General features: G+C 39.2%; 1 protein-coding gene across 1 annotated transcript; it reads right to left on the reverse strand.

The window, feature by feature from the left end:
• Positions 1-695: 695 nt before the first annotated feature.
• Positions 696-10,602, reverse strand: meox1 (mesenchyme homeobox 1). Its single transcript, XM_035658876.1, has 3 exons — positions 9,600-10,602; positions 4,840-5,012; positions 696-1,451 (listed from the first exon to the last, which is right to left on the reverse strand). Exons 1-3 carry the CDS (start codon positions 10,087-10,089, stop codon positions 1,329-1,331), a joined length of 786 nt encoding a protein of 261 aa, XP_035514769.1. The 5' UTR covers positions 10,090-10,602; the 3' UTR covers positions 696-1,328.
• Positions 10,603-17,004: the final 6,402 nt, after the last annotated feature.

A 17,004-nucleotide genomic window follows, 5' to 3' on the forward strand; every position in this document is an offset into this window, starting at 1 on the left:
GAGTTGTGAGTCACTAAGCCAAAACATTGAGCTGAAAGATGCTAAAACGCTCAGTACAGCAAAGTCAGGTGATAATTCTCTGAGGGTCATCACTACAAGTGACACCTTTTTCATTACATAGGCATTTGATTTATTGTTTATGTGAAAATATTGTTTAGTGCAGCTTTACTGTTAAAATAATATAATAATAATAAAATAAAAAATATTGGCAATTTAGCTGCACCAATCACATCCTCTCTCGTTTCCTTTATTATGGAATTGTTTTGATGCCATTCTTGTGGCTTTGGCAAAAAGATGATGTTACCATTCTTTATCATACCTGTAAATGATTGGTTGGTTGTTTTTTCCAACCAGAGAAACAGCTATCAATGAACACTGACCTGTTTGAATAGCTTAGAAAAGAATCTGAGATATGGGCGACATATCTCTGGAACCAGGCGAAAATACTTGCATGCTTAAATGGAGATGCAAGCACACACATGATTTATTACCTTTGCTGTCAGCTGCCAACATCAAAAGCAAATAGGAGCAAATTTCTCCTCAGTTATCATTTTGTTTTCAAGTCTTAGCAATTGTAATGTCTGACCAAAAGATCCACACGTGATAAAAACATAAGCCAAGAATACAGATCGACCTACTGTCCAATTATAACTCAATTGTTGCGGGTGGAAGAAATTATAAAGATATTTTCCCCATTTTGCAGCAGATGATTTATTCTATTTGCAGAAACAGGCAACATCTGTATTTTATCAATAACATTCAACATGTATAAAAAGAATAGTAAAAAAAATGCTTGACAGAAAAAAACAATATTCTAGGAAAAAAGAAACTGACAAATGAAAAAAACCCCATCTGATTCGGAGGCACTTATGGCTTGGCAACACTTGTGCAGTCTGAGTTTTCCCAGGTGGTTGTAGTCAAGCGTCAAAGGCCATGATTACAATACTGGAACAAAAGGGGATGCACTCAAACACAATCACATCACGGTTTGATATGTCATCACTGGCCTCAAAGCTGCTGTCTGGACTTTGTCACTGATCTACAATGACCATAAGTATCATCTCTAATATTTAAACAGTCAATGCAACAAGTATTTAACAATAGTGTATCAAACTGCAGTTCATTATGGACATAAATCAACTATTTACAACAGCAAAGGAGATGCTCAGTGATTTCTTCCAGGGAATTAAAAAGAGTCCTGTTTCATTCCTGTAGCTTTCCAAAGCAATGAGTGAAGGTTGCATTATGCTGCATTGGTGTCCAGTTGACTCCAGTCTCTCTGTGTCAAGGTGATTGGCATCTCCTTTTCATAATGTTGACCGCTTTGTTCATTCAGAGCTGGGCGAGGCAGCGGAGTCTATGTCGTCATTTTCCAGGTCGTTGGGCGAGGAAGACTGTCCTCCCTTCACTCTCTTCCACTTCATCCTCCTGTTCTGAAACCACACTTTCACCTGTTGTAGAGACATATAGGAAATGTTACATTAGAATACATATTAATGCTGATTTTTCATAAAGAATTGCGTTTAAAGGTTTTATGCAGTGTCATCAGCATACATGGACACAGTCGTTGAGGTAAATTTGAGATGAATCTGCTTCAGACAAATTGCCTCTTGGTGTTTTCCCTTTGCAATAATTTAGTGTTGTCGAATGATTGATTAGTGGATAAACAAAAAATTAATCAGCACCTATTTTGATAAATTCATCATAAATAACTTTTCAGCAAAAGAAAACAAAATCTACTGGTTGTAGTCTCTGAAAAACAAATATTTGCTGGTTTTCTATGATAGTAAAATGTAATATCTTGACTGTTGGTGAAACAAAACAAGAAATTTGAAGACATCACTTTTCTGAAAAATTCTGACATTTTATAGACTAAATCATGGTTCCCAGACTGCAGGGTGGGTCCCACTGGTGGGGCAGTAGCCACTGCATGTGGGCGTGGATGACCAGGGGAAAAATATGTGGAGTGGAACAAAGTTTAATAAATATGATTTGTGTTGGGAAAATAAAGAAGAGTTTGCTGATCTTTATTTCACTAAAATTCAACATGGGTCCTTTTTTATTAGTTTTGGCACCCCTATCACTGTTCATAATTGATAACAATTGTGGGACAGTGGGGATGTGATGTATATATTTTTCGGCTACTGAAGAGAGGCACGCCAGAAAAAACCTTGAAAATCATTGGACTAAACCATTAAGCAAAAAAAATTATATAATAATCAGATCAATAAATGGAAAAAATCATTAAATGCAGCTGTACTAGTATGTAACAATTAATACTTAAAATTAAGTACTCAGCCCAAGCAGTTAAAACAAGAAGTATCTATATTAGATAACATTCACACAGACTCAGTACAGAATGTTTTTTTTTTTCACCGAATTTGAACTCGTAACAGGATCACTGTGGCTTTTCTCTCTGTTTTGCAATTTTTAGCAAAATTTACAACATGGTCAGCAGAAAAATAGACAAATAATCCCCCACAAATCTCCCAGCGCAGTATATAAATTGGCTCGGTTTGCGTTGGCCTTGCAAGGAGCATGAATTGTCAGTACAAAGCATTCAGTTCTGGCTCAGAAATCTGTGCAAAAGCAGGCAGAGAGTATCGTATAGACAGTAGGTCAAAAGAGTCAACTGTCAGGATGTCAGCCTACACAGGATGTACTCTCAGAATGGATAGTGATCATCTGTGTCATTGCACTGTTCTCAAATGAGAATGATATCATGCTTTAACTGTCCGATCAGGAATAGCAGCAAAAACATACACTTCCTGAGACTCTGTAGAATTACAGGGAAATTGTGGCAGGAAAATGACTGAGGGGTGAACATTTGTAAATGTGATTGAAAATATTCACCCTTCTATCACTCAGACAAGCCAGCCCAAATAAATATAATACATTAATTCCATACTGATACAAGACTTAATGTCAAATTAGATCTGGGGCTTGTGTCATACTTAAGTCATTCTTAATATAACAGTATAAGTGATATGAACGGTCTCCTCGTTTTTACAGTATAAGGTTGGTGTTATTCTGTATTTTTCTTATGGTCAACAAATCCCACGAAAAGACCAAAACCAACAATGTGTTTGTCTGTCAACAGCTCCCAGCTGCGCTACCCTGTATGTGGCTCTCAGTTGGTTCATTCCTACAGACTTAAATCTTTAACAATGGGTCACTAATAAATGGTTTATTAAAAAAAGTACTCAGTAATTATCTAAAACAGCTGGGTTTGCGTAGTTTTTTCGCAAACGTTACTAAAACAGGAGTAAATAGTGCACATGTTGTGGACTATTTTCAGCTGCAGATTAATTCACATTTGGAGCACTAGTTAATATTTCCGGCAGCAGGATGTTGTATGTGCGATTGATTGAAACTACAGGATCAAAGTTCAGTAGTGAAGGGACATGTGACCCAGTGCAAAAGTGTAGCTCATTCACAGGAATAAGATGTACCAGGCTTTAGATATGGTTGTTAGCGTGATGAATTGTTGTAATTTGATGGTAATATCCCCAGCCTTATCTTTTAAACTAACGCAACTCATTTATACCTGTTGTATTGTGCAATGACACTAAACTCCAAGCTCTTTTTCTTTCTGAAAAGTTGATATTTTGAAGAGTCATGGCTACAGGTTAAAAACTAAGATTATGTGTTAAACTAAATGAAAATTTTAAGATGACTACAGCAGCTCAATGTTCTATTTCTCTTCTCAGTGGAGAATTTAAGGTCAAGGAAGTTTTGGGTGACCTCTGCACATCCCACTAAGCGTTCCCTCCTGCAACTCTGGGATTCAGATGAATCTGTTCCCACATACTGTAGCCTCTTCGTCTCCGAGTTTTTCTGCTCATCGTGACTGATTGAAAGGACGGCATAATGCCAGAGCATGTAGGATGAGTTGGAAAAAGCCAAAGAGTTGCAGTGGGACCACTGAGTGAAGATGGAACCTGGCTGTGTGAGTCTGTGTGTCTGCACAAGTGAGTGTGTGTGTGTGTTTCAGAGGTCTGGGAAATAGATTTAGGAGCAGACGGCAGTATGTGTGGTCACTGTGGCACCGTGGCCTCATTAGGAGGAGCTGGGACACTGTGCCTGACAGGCAGACTGGGGTTTTATCCAACAGCATCGACACATGTTCGCCCGATTTCATCAAGTCTGGAGCTGCCGCCCACTCATTAAAGCTGCATGACATTCTGCTCGAACCACAGGATGAAAAATATTGTGGAAAAGAAACAGTTCATTATCATTATTATCAAACTGTGTGTATGCATTATCATTACATCATTATTAGTAATATTATTTTTATATAGTAGAAGGACATATAGAATACTGTCCACTTCAAATATGTGATGATTACCTTGTTGGAATATTCATTTGTTTTATTTATTTTGTCAAATTTGACCCCTTTCTTATTTTGTTTTCTATTTTATGCCCTTTGAAATCAAACCATTTGAGTTATTAAGGTGTTTCAGCTGATTTTATTTTTCTGTTTTTTGTAAAGTCTTAATGACAAGGGCAAACGATTGCAGTAGGAAGAGCAAAAAAGTAATTGGACTTCAAGAAATATTTAATTTTGGTAACACGTCTTTCCATATCTTTTAGTATTTATAAAATAAACTTTTCTACTACATTTTGTATTTTTTGGAGGATTCTTGTATTGAACGAAAAATATTTGTTTTTACATAAGTGAGTGACATACTATGACTCTTAAGAAATAAGACAGAAAACAAAATCATATTCATTATATTTGAATAATGAATAGTAGAGAGGTAAATATGGCGTGATAATAACGTAATTACTATATTTCTGCCCTTTGGGAGACCATATGTGAGGGAAAGGCTGGTGTACCTGTCTCTCTGTGAGGTCCAGGTTGACGGCGATCTCGTAGCGGCGGAGCCTGGTCAGGTAGTTATGGTGAGTGAACTCAGCTTCCAGCTCTCTCAGCTGCTCCTTGGTGAACGCTGTGCGCTCTTTCCGGGCCTTGCAGCTGGAGTCCACCTTAAAACTGGACTCCTGGATATCTGAAAGGGAAACAGAAAGGGAATGTATTTTATGCAGTTTGAGGTGTGTGTGCCTGCTTAGCTTTATTTTAGAGAAAGGTTTGTATATATTCTGCATAACATTTAATTTAAATAGGGGGACATGTTTTTAAGATGGATAAAATCCATTTTAATCCTAGTCAAAGGTTGTCCTCTTAATCTTTCAATATAAGGGGTCTACCACTTGACCAACAGACCCTTCTATTTTAATTTTATTCACAGCTAATCTGATTTGAATTAGCTATCCAGTCATTTTGTGTGCAGCCTCTAGTTGACTATTAAACAGACCTTAAGGACCTTGCCAACCAACAAACCACAACTCCAAAGACTCTTTAGTGGGAGGCCCCTCATATAGTAAACACCAAAACCAGCACTTTAAAAAGAGACCACCCTGACCTGAGCTCATGAGTCCTGTTCACCTGCAGCGCGTGTGCAATGAGTAATGCATTTACATTTCTGTGAGTGTGCATGCATGTTTATACCTTCTGCCCTTATTTGTCTGTTTATGTGTATGTTCACTGACGTACAAACATATGCATTTGAACATTCATTCAGTGAGTGTGAGAGCATATCGGCACAGGGCAGGGGCCACCAAACCAGCCACAGAGGGACTGAGTTAGGAGAGGAATGCAGCGGAACATCGTTAAAGCCTCTAACAAAAGAACAAAGGTGCGGATGTGTCCAGGTCTGAGTGCTACGTGGGTGTGTGTGTGTGTGTGTGTCAGAAGATTTCCCTCCGGAGCACTTGAGGGGAGATTCACATTAACTCATTGTACATGACAGCATATACATCAGGAAAAAGACAGAGATATCTATATGAATGTGGCGGTCAGTTGTAAGGGCTACCAGTAAATGTGGTTTGAACTACACTATCAGTTTCAGTATTAAAACTAAGAACAAACAGCGTCATTATCCAAGCTCTCTTAAGACAAGAGTTTTGCAATTTATTGCTAAGATTTATAGAGTTCTCTGCCTTCATATTTCCTAGGAAATTGTAGAATTGTAAACCTCATTTACCAGGATAAATAAAAATGAAAGCTAACTTTCAGTAAAACCTCTCTTGCGCATTAAGGGGAAAGACTTTGGGTAATAATTGAACATTGGTAGCGACACAAGCAGCTGATGTAATCTCTAGAAAATGGTTCTAATTTGTCAAAGTGAGAAGTTCTGCTCTGTGCTTGCCAGAGCAGCGGGCCAGAATGTGAAAATGGACTGCAGTACCTGGGCCAGATGTGACTGGGCAAACCAGGACAAATGTGTGTGTGTTTGTGGACATGTGTAGTGCATACCTGTCTACGTGTGCAAACGCCTGGTGTGTGTGCCTAAGTACCCATGTGCCATGCCAAAAAAATCTTCTCATTGTTGTTGAAGTGTCATTAATGACGCGCTGCCCAGAGTACACTGCCTGGCCTCGTCAGGTCTGGTCTGGAGCTGTGTCAAGCAGGTTTAGTAAGACTGAACACCTGGCAGGACACATACTGGTTTTCACTAAACAGGCCCCCAATAAATATCCAGCACAGCCAGACACCGTAAACTCGCAGGGAGAAGGCTTCTGCACCCAGCAGGGTCCCAAAGACAAACAGCATTTGGTGTTTTTTTTTGGGTGGATGGTGCTGAAGTAGTTTGTCTTCATCAGGACTGAATTAAAGCTGCTGTAAATGTGTGATTGTTTAAAAGCAAAAACCCTGGGTGAAAACTACATGTGTGATTGATCGCACCATTTGCGTGTGTTACAGTAGGAGCCAGGATTTCTCAATGAGTGAGGATGTTTTAAACTTTATTTGAACCTCTTTCACTATTTGAAGCAGTAATCAGTTAATAAATGGTTTATAACACTGTTTAATGTATTTCTAATGGATATTTTTAAGTGTTAAATAATGAATACAGGTACAGGTAATTTATGCTTATAACAAACAATTATATATAATGAATTGTCTTCAAACCTACTGCTAACTGTTTAGTTAACATAATTGTATATAATTTATGTTATCAAGCATACATTACCCATCTAATAAATGCTTTAGAACATACTGTCATATGCATAATTATGTATCTATGTTATTATGCATTCATTAAGGGGTTAGGGTTAGGGTTAGGGTTTATGCACAGCTTTGAATGCTTGATAAGAGGAGTTATAAATGTCCATATATTTGCTGTTTATTTTAGTGTGTTATAATCCATTCATTAAGTATTTATATTCTGTTAAATAAATGTCTATTTTATAATCATAAAATGTACATATAATAAATAAATACAATATGATAATATTAAATTTGTTTTGTCCTTAAACTTAAAGAAATTCCAGAGTATACCAACGTAATATACAATATATCACCGTCCCTGTTATATATTGTGCCGCACAGACAGAATTGTTGGTCAGACTCTGGATTAAATTCAATATCAGATACCAGTTGGAGTTTATGGTTTTGGAAACATCACTTAAAGTGCACCACATTTCCATATCTGTAAAAATACACAGCAGACTGTATAGCAGCTCTGTCTGTAATGTGAATGCCTTCAGGACATTTTCCTAATATATGCTCTTCTACCAGCTAGTCAATACAAGACTGAATGGCTCTTTTCTGAAACCAAGAACTGATGTAGTGGTCAGACATGTTGCATGCACTCAGTGGGAGATTGTGTTACGGCTTAACGACAGGAAAATGTCAATGGATAAGAATGTAAAAAGTGGGCTCACAGGCAAAGCGATTTTACCAGACGTGGTCTGGCATGTTTTCAGTGTAGTGAGTGGAGGTTACAATAAGGTAAGAAAGGGAGGGAAAAGAGAGGGGGTCTGTACTCCCCCACCATCCTCTTCAATTAGGCTGTTGCAGACATTGGTCATGTAGTTTTTCTAAATAATTAATCATGCTCTTAATAATCATATATGCAATGAAGCACTAGAAGTTCAGTCATACTGCTGTATAATTATGACAATATCTGAGGTGTTACTATATGATGGAGCAAACTCCGCCCATCAAGCACAAATGTATTAAAGTAAACATTAACATTTGTAAATACTAACCAAATTTAATTTAAAGTATGTAAAAAAAAAAATGCATTCAAAAAAAATATTTTCTTCTTTTATTTTATATTCATTTCTCTAAATGTCCAGTATTTATTGTAAATTTCTTATTAGGTGTAGCTGTGCAAACGCCAGTCTCATTGCATATATCATCATCTGTGTGAGGGAAACAAAGTAAACAGGCTGAACGGTTTTCACAGATGAAATGTGAATGTTCCAGATGTGTTGGACGTGGTTTTATTTTCATTCTGCCGGTGTGAAATTCTGCACATTAAAACTTTTACACCTTTAGATTCAGTTTAAAACATAAACATTTCCTTTAGCCCGTTGCTCTCGTTGTTCACGTTAACTTTTAGGAATTAGTCCGTCATGGATATCAGTTACTTTTGCTTCCTATTAGCAAGTGTGAAATATGATCGGAGGGCACTGTAATCCAAAAGCATACAATGATAGTATTTCAATGCTCACAACATGACTCTAAGCATATGTGCGAGCAAGGATATGTGTGGATACATCAACTCATTCTTTTGTGGCAGAAAGCTATTTTAACAGAGGGCATGGCTGAAAAATAACATATAATATAAATATTATCTTATTTTTTGGTGTTCTATGACACTGTTTGAAAACACAATAAAATGTATTTTTATATTGTCCTCTTTTTTTTTTATATAACTTTTGGTGAAAAAGTTCTAAAATTAACAATAATTTGCTGATCCACAAGTAACTACAGCCGGACTGTGTATTAATTTATTTCAAAAATTCACTTATAAATCTCTATTAAATAATAAATACAGTAAGAAGCACCTGTGATGCCTCAAAGCACTTTTCCCCACAGAAGCCTGATGTCATTTTTAACCATCATCTTGAATGTGGTCATACAGTTATAAAACAATAGTCTATTTCCAACGGATACAGGACCGCAATGAAACGTTCACATGTCCCATTAATCATTTCAGCCTTTTGAAAGCCCCTGAACAATCAGAGGATGCAACTGCTACTTAAAGTGTGTGTCTTGAACACAAAAGTCGTGTCACCTACTCACCTTTCGCATAGCGATCTGGTGAGAGTGCTGCTTTAAGACCAATTTGGTGAGGAAATAGAGAGGGAATTTGTGTCATTGCCAGCTGTGATACAAGGCAGGGAAGAAATTCTTAACCTTGACATTTTTAACTTTTGCCCAGCTTCAAACAGAGCAACAATGGTAATGCATTATTTTACACCTGTGCGCAGAGGTTTGACAAAAACACTGGCATACTATCAGTTTTTCACTTTTATTCTTTGCCAGATCAAGAGTTGTGCTGCTTCCCTGGCACATTTCCATGTTTCCTCCTCATCTTTTTTATATTTCCACCACCATTATACACCAGTGTACAGTAGAAAAAGAGGAATGTCCACTATCATTTTTAATACTCCCAAATGTGCATTTTATCACTGTATGTTTTCCTTTTCTAAGCCTCCTGTGGGGAGTTTTTGGATGCTCCTATTTCCCCATAAACCAACACTCCCCAGCTGACTCCCATCTCTCCCAGTGCACCCTGACTCACCTGTGACATCTCTCTTCCTCTTGCTGGAGCTCTTCTTGTCTGAGTCAGCCGAAGCCACGCTCTGTGGTGAGTACTCTCCCTCCAGGCACCCGGGCACGGCCCCTGGCAGCCTGTCTCCCCCTACACTGTCCAGGTCAGGCCCGCCACCTACTACTACAGGGGCTACGACGGGCGGGCAGGCCTCGGGCGCTCTCACCCGTGTCTCACAGGGGTTGAACTGCCACTCGGCTCTCTGGTAACCACCCTGGCTCTCTTGGTACAGTCTATCGTCGCGCGGGTAGGCTGCGTGAGGCGCAGTCGGCACCAGGCAGGAGCTGGTGAAGTCTGTGTAGGCCAGGAACTCGGGCTTCTGGTGGAGGGAGAAAGGGGCCTGCTGGTAGGGCGACTGCAGATTGGCTCCTGGGACCCCTGAGTGAGGGTTCCTCATGCAACCCCAGATTGGGCTGCTGGGATGGGCGCTTCGCATGCAGCTGCTGGCTGGCTGATCCATGATGATGCAATAACACTTCACACAGTCTTGATTGTCTTATTACAAGTCTTGTCCTTGTAGAGGAGTTGGACACCCCAACTCGGAAAGTAAGTTAGGACTGGAAATCTGTATTCAGCCTTGAGAAAAATCCACTTCAGCTGACTAAACGCACATCATCGTCTTACTGCATCCACCTCAGCAATACTCACTTCTGTCAGAGGCTGTTGACTCTTCCACAGTCCAGTACGCGTAAGGATAGACGCCTTCCTGTGACAGCGTGTTTCCCTCTCTCTCTGGGAGCGTGTGACGTCCTTTGGAGCCTCTGGTCCTGACACACTCTCACACACTTTCCTTCTGTCTTGCTCTCACACACCCTCTCTCCCTGACTGATCTGACTGGCTTGTGGCTCGGCGGGAGAGCTGCATCCGCAACTGCATGACTCCCCTTCTCGGGCTGGCTGTTTTCACAACTCTTCTAAGGCATTCTTGACAAGTGAGCCCTCCTCCTTTTTAAACGTATAGGTGGGAAAGAGTGGCAAGTTTATGGAGTGTAACGTGAGATTGCAGAGGAGGAGCCCTGCCGGCCACATGTTGGTAGTACCCTCCAACCAACCCTGCCTCATCAACTATTAATCACAGGGGAAATTTTATATGCACATCTAATGGACTTTCCAGACGTGGGGCTTTTTAAAGGGACATTGTCTGTAAAATATAAAGCGAGCACCCACCCACATGAGAGCTAGGGACCCTGACTTATTTCAGCTCCTTAGCGCTTTCTGACACCCAATTTAGTTCCTTTTTTGACACCCTTTAGAGGAAAGTTAACCCTAACCATTTCCCTCTGCACCCCTGATCCCTGCCTGTCCTCTCCAATCTGAAAAGTCCTTTTTTCTTTCTGTTTTTATGACTCTGTGTGTGTGTGTGTGTGCACATTAATGCTACACACCCAAATCCACCTGGCTGGACTTTCTTTAACTTTGAGGTGATAGGAGGACTGGATTTGATATTGGCTGTGCAGGCTCTCACACCTCTTGAGGTTTTCTCACTTTAGTGAAACACAATATGAAATTTCAGGGCCATATTTCAAAAATACAAGCTAATATTTTCTCTTAGCAAACACGGCGACTGAGGGATTGTACTATTTTTTTTTAATGTGTGTTGTGTTTCAGTGTAGAGCCCGTCTTGCTGAGATATTAAGCAGCAGAGGCAACTGTGTGTGACAGCAGCCACATGTAGATTAACCGCATTTGGATCAACAGAGATGTAATTATTCAATTTTCTGATCACTGATCTTTAATCTCTGCAGGCTGCTCACGATAGAAGCCACTTCCCAATGAAGTAATGTCTCTAATACCATTAAAACCTTTTTGGCTAAACCAAAAATTGGACTCAATTTCAGCATATCCGTTACCCAATAAACCCACTGAACCGCACTTTACACAAATGCACAGTTTTCTTCATACTCCTCATATTTGTGAGCTGAGGTTTGCCTTCCTCATGTGTCCTCACTTTGCTCCTGACCTCTCAGACCGGAGGGGAGGCGGTTCACACCTCCGTCGAGAAGAGAGAAAGAGAGAAGGCAAGATTTAGAGATAGAGGCTATTAGAGAAGGAATGAAAAAAGGGAAATATGAGAAAAAAGTAGTTTAAATGACCCTGTATCGCTCTCTGAGGATATAATATAATCTCTTTTGTACACATTGCATTAAGTTTCCACCAAACCATTCAATAAAAAGAGAGTAGGACTACATAAAAACAAGACACAGAAAAATAAATAAAAAAGATCGGAGCATCCACTGTTGTGAAGGCGAATAAAAGAAAGAAAGTGGACTGGGCCAAGAGAAAAGTCAGATTAAGTGAAAGTCAACAACACAAGGAGAGGACGAAATGAAAGAAAAAAGTCAGATACAGAAAGAAAGACAGAAGGGAGAGTGTTTGAGGTCACGCACCAAACCCTTTCCATTTACCAAGCGAATTGTTGAGCCATGAAGCATCCCTCGCTTTTACTGGCAGTCTGAGCCCTGGCCGCACCGTAGGGAGCAGGGGTTACACTACATTTGTGGTCAGAGCAGGGGCCATCTGTGTGTCAGTATAAATTAGAGTGTGTGACTGTGTGTGTGCTGTGAAAATATACGTCAGTGAGTGTGTGTGTGTGTGTGTGTGTGTGTGCACATGTCTCAAAGACAGAGATAAAGGGTGTATTTTGGTGAATGTGAAAGAGAGTCCTAAGCAAGTTTTTGACCTGGTGAAGCGGCAGTGAAAAATTAAACTGTGAGTGATTTTGAAATATTCGGCTCTAGAGGCATATTGACATAGTGGCTACTCGCAGGGATAGTTGTTAAACTACTGTAGCTGGCAGGATGACCGCTAGCTAGGAAACATGCTAGCATTCGTCACAATAGCTCTGACATTTCTGTTTTTTTCTGCACTCTGCCTTCTGCTCTGCTTTTGATGTCCAGATTGTACATTATTCCATTCAATAAAGTTGTATTGAAGACAGAAAAAAAGCTTTTTGCTCTAACAAGCCCGCTAACATACAGTTAGCCAGCTAGCGTGGACACTTACAGGACATTAAATTAAAAATTAAAATCTTTTTTGAAGTAGTTTATACTCGAACAGAGGAGGTTAAATAAAAGTTGATAGAGCAACAAAGCTAATAAGCTATGCTGTTAAGGAGGCCTAACCTTTTGGTCAATGGCGCACATTGGTGGGTCAGTGTTGAACAAGCAAATCCAGGTGCAGCTATCAGGTGACTGCGTTGGAATGAATGATTTTGCTGTTTTAAGACATTTATAAATATATTCTTTCATATTATTAACAAATGCCATGAAAAGACCAAAACTAACAACAAATTGATCCGACTAACAAGTATTGTGAGTATTGTGTATCCAAAGCCATATATTTGATTCCTCTGTTCCATAGAACTCCATTCATTACCATGAACACACACACTGTAGTTTATTTTAACTTAATTCCACATACACCATCCTGTTGCTGTAAATAATCACTAATGTAGCAAATGTGTATTCATCCCCAGCAAAAAATAGTCCGCAAAACATATACACTGTTGACTGTAGTTTGAGTACCTTTTGCTAAAACTAAAGTGCCCAGCTTTTTATAAAAATGAAACTATATTTGTTAAAGAATTGTGTGCTCAGTAATTAAAACTGGGTTTGAGGCTGTGTGCCACAAACAAGGAAGCCACAAACAAGGAAGCCAGAGAGCATTGCTTATGATGTTCTTCTTAAGGGACTTAAAAATAATAAGAAAAAAAACCACCAGCCTTATCCTTTAAGACGCAGTGATGCTTCACTCTGTTATTTCAGATCTTTTTTAGTGTGTTCCAAATGTTTCACACAGTAGATTTAATGTGTATGTGTGAGAGAGCATTTCTGCAGCTGTATTTCTAAAAGAGAGAGAGTTTGTTTGAGAAACTCTGCAGACTCGAGCTCAGTCATACACACCACAGATTGCAGATAAATGAGCTGGACATGACTCACATCTCCCCTCACCCTGCCGACAACCTGTCTCTGTCAGTCTAGCACTGTGTGTGTGTGTGTAAATGTGTGTGTGTGAGAGAGAGAAATTGAGAGTATGAAATAAAGAAAAAGAAAGTAAGAGAGTTTATGTATGCACACATATATAGGTTGTGTAAAATGTTGCTGTGTTGATGTCCATGTCTCCACACGTCTAAATATTTGTGCCTGATTTGTGCGACCGTGTGTGAACATAAGTGTGTGTTTTCATCTGATCCATCTTCGTGACACTGGCAGGATTAGGGCCCTCCATCAGTCTCTTGTGTCTGACAGCGTGACCCCCTGTGACCCCACGTTCACCTGGGTCTTACTGGACTGTGGGAGCCTCTTATCTCTGCTACTGTCCCGGGTTGAGGAGTGGGGGATGAATATAAGAAGGAGGGATGGGGGAAAAGAGAGAGCGTAGAAAACAAAAGAAGAAGGATAGAGATATTTAATGAAAGGCAACATAATAAACAGATGTTAATTTCCAAGATTCAGTGAAATCCTCTTGGGTCTTTGTAGCCTGATATCAAGTTAATTCACTCCACAATTGTGTCAGTGCCACTGAGATAGTGTCTGCTGCCCAGCTGACAGACACATAGGAGCCAATAAACAAGACTACTGGTTTCTTTCCCTCCTGCAGGCTTTGTACTCACTGCATCATAGTGTATGAGCTCATTGTAGGCTTGGCACGTAAAGCCTTACACAGAATGTATTATTATAGATATAAAACTATCATGCACAACTTATCATTATATTGTACAATGAAATGTGTTGTTTTATGCTGAACAGAACCCTATTCCTTATTTTTTTTGCATAAATAGTCTTTCATGCGGTCTACTGTAAACAAGGAAACTGCGGAATAGCTGGAAGTGGTTATTCGTGCACAACTTGTTTCAATAACAATTTTTAATGCACAATAGACTATACAAACAACTTCAGGCATTGAGAGATGTGGGTGAAATGGATGGTGTGTTTTTTGTCCTTAAGCATGCCAACAGTATTACCTACAGTCATTAGCTGTGTTGGCTCAGTGATGGACTGCTGGTCTGACAAATGGACTGAGTTTTGAGGTTACTTCGCCAGTAGGGACAGATGCTGCCAGCGTTTGTGACTGTGAAAACTTCTCAAAGTGGAATGGTGTTTAGGTCCTAAGCATGAAAAAGTGTTTTTCGGTTATAATTAAAGCCACATTAACTGATCTTTTTGGCTAGGGCAGCATATCAAACTGTATACACAACACTGACATATTATCACCTTATAAAGTTGCTGTGGTGAACGTGTTAGCAAACAGTCACATCCAGCAAACACTGAGCAACATTAGCATTTATTTGAGGTTGTGTTTCTGAATGTAAGTCCAAAATTTCCCAACCACAAGACAACCCCAAAAAATTCAAATGAACATATATTCATATATATACAAACTCAGTTGCTAGTCTATCAGGTACAATTAATACCTGTGCTGTTGAACTATATTGCATTATACAGATAGGTGTTTCTGTTGCCTCTTTGATATATATTAATTGGACTTAATAATAGAAACACCAGTCAAAATGTACAGTTGAATCAATACTTCTACAACAGTTTAAGCAAAAACAGGCAACAGCAGGACTACCTGGCCTCAGATCAGAACAACTCTTGCATAAACAACTCTAGGAGTTCATAAGATCTATGACATCACCACACAGCCATCATGTTGGGCAAACCAGCAAATGAAAATTTGGTGTTAATTAAGAAATGGTAGCTATAAAAAAAGACAAATAATGAGCATTCTCTGAAGCAAAAAGCAACTGTACATGTGATTATGGCTCACTTTAGGTAATGCCTGGCTATAATAATACAGCTCTCAGCATTTTTACTAATGGTTCTTTTGCAAAGACTTGACTCAGATATTCATACAAAGTGTCTGGATGTCTGACTGACTGACCGATCCATCACATAAACTATTTTTGTTCCAATATTATACCAATACTTAGAATATTCTGCAAAATATCTCCTGATTGTTCTTGAAAACCTATTGTCTGCATTTATTACAGCATTTGTGTGTGTGCGTGTGTGTGTGTGTGTGTGTGTGTGAGGGTGCAAGGGAGGGGGGACACCCACAGGTGCTAATAATCACATATGATCACATATGATTGGAATCAGGTGTTGGCAACAGTTTCTTGCTATTGTAAGGGAATATTATAGCTCTCTAAGGCTTTGGACTCTCATCATCTCGCATTGTGAAGTTGTTTATCAGTTTTCCACAGTCAGATTTTCAGATACTATCCTAAAGGTTAACGCCAGTTTATATCACAGTATATGTCTGAAATTCCAGGCTTTGGATCATTCTTAAAAGCAAACACTAGCGAGAGCATGGAGGTCTGAGAGAGCTGATGTCAATCAGCTGGTCAGTTCAAACTACTTCAGTCTGTGTAGATGTTCTTTCTTATGAAAGTTAACTAATACATTCATTTTACCCAGAGCCAGATTTTTTGGCCACTTTGATGAACTAGAAACCAGCTGTAAAAACAACATGAAACATTATCACCTAAAGTTGGTAACTTGTTAGCAAACAGCTGACTAGTCACACATCTGGCAGATGAGGCACAACTTAGCATTTATTTGGACTTATGTTTGTGTCCACCTGATGAATGCAAGTCTGATATTCAGTTCAATTCAATTCAATTTAATTCAATTCAATTTTATTTGTATAACGCCAACAGAAGTTATCTCAGGACACTTTTCAGTGTTCATTCTGCTCTCCACCTACTCCTGAGGAAAATATATGGTCCTTTTCATAGGACTGCACTGCAGGACTGCTAGCTGCACCACTATGTTCACCAGCTAGCCGCTAACATTATCTGTCTGCTGGTTGGTGCTGGTCAGACTGTACAGTGGGCTGCTGTGGCTGAAAACAACCCAATGAGAGTGGTGACAGTGAAGTTGGACGCTGTAAAACCAAAACAATGAGCTGAAAGACACTATAAAATTATTGATTATAGCCACATATAGCAGTCTTTCTTGCTAATAGGCCTACTATGTCTAATTTTTCATCACACTTTCAATCTTAGCCTCTGGGAAAAACTATAAGAACACACTGAAGACTGTTTTATTTGAGTGAAGATAAATTAACATTACAACAACAGTTAACAGTAAATAAATATATGAACTACTTGAGTTGAGAGTGAACTCTTGACAAACTGTGGTGGTTTTGAGAATAAATTGTTCTTCTTGTACTGCACTGGATGAGTGAAATTTCTTAATTTTCAGTCAACTGACCCCAAACATGCTGTCTTGTCTTCTATTATAGGTCTCCAGCTTCCATGTTGGGTCATGTTACAACAATGAAAACAGCTAATCTTTACATCACCGACACTACACCACAAAAACAAATTTCCCTGCTGCCACAATATTACCACATACTGTATAATATGAGCA

The sequence above is a fragment of the Morone saxatilis genome, unplaced genomic scaffold (genome assembly GCF_004916995.1).
Source record: "Morone saxatilis isolate NCDOM2014 unplaced genomic scaffold, NCSU_SB_2.0 Contig1, whole genome shotgun sequence".
NCBI classification, from domain to species: domain Eukaryota; kingdom Metazoa; phylum Chordata; class Actinopteri; family Moronidae; genus Morone; species Morone saxatilis.

Coding starts and splice junctions, on each gene's coding strand:
- meox1 (XM_035658876.1), bottom strand. CDS start 10,089: ATGGATCAGCCAGCCAGCAGCTGCATGCGAAGCGCCCATCCCAGCAGC. Junction 5,013..9,599: donor GAGGAAGAGAGATGTCACAG/GTGAGTCAGGGT, acceptor TTTCCCTTTCAG/ATATCCAGGAGTCCAGTTTT. Junction 1,452..4,839: donor TGGACCTCACAGAGAGACAG/GTACACCAGCCT, acceptor TCTCTACAACAG/GTGAAAGTGTGGTTTCAGAA.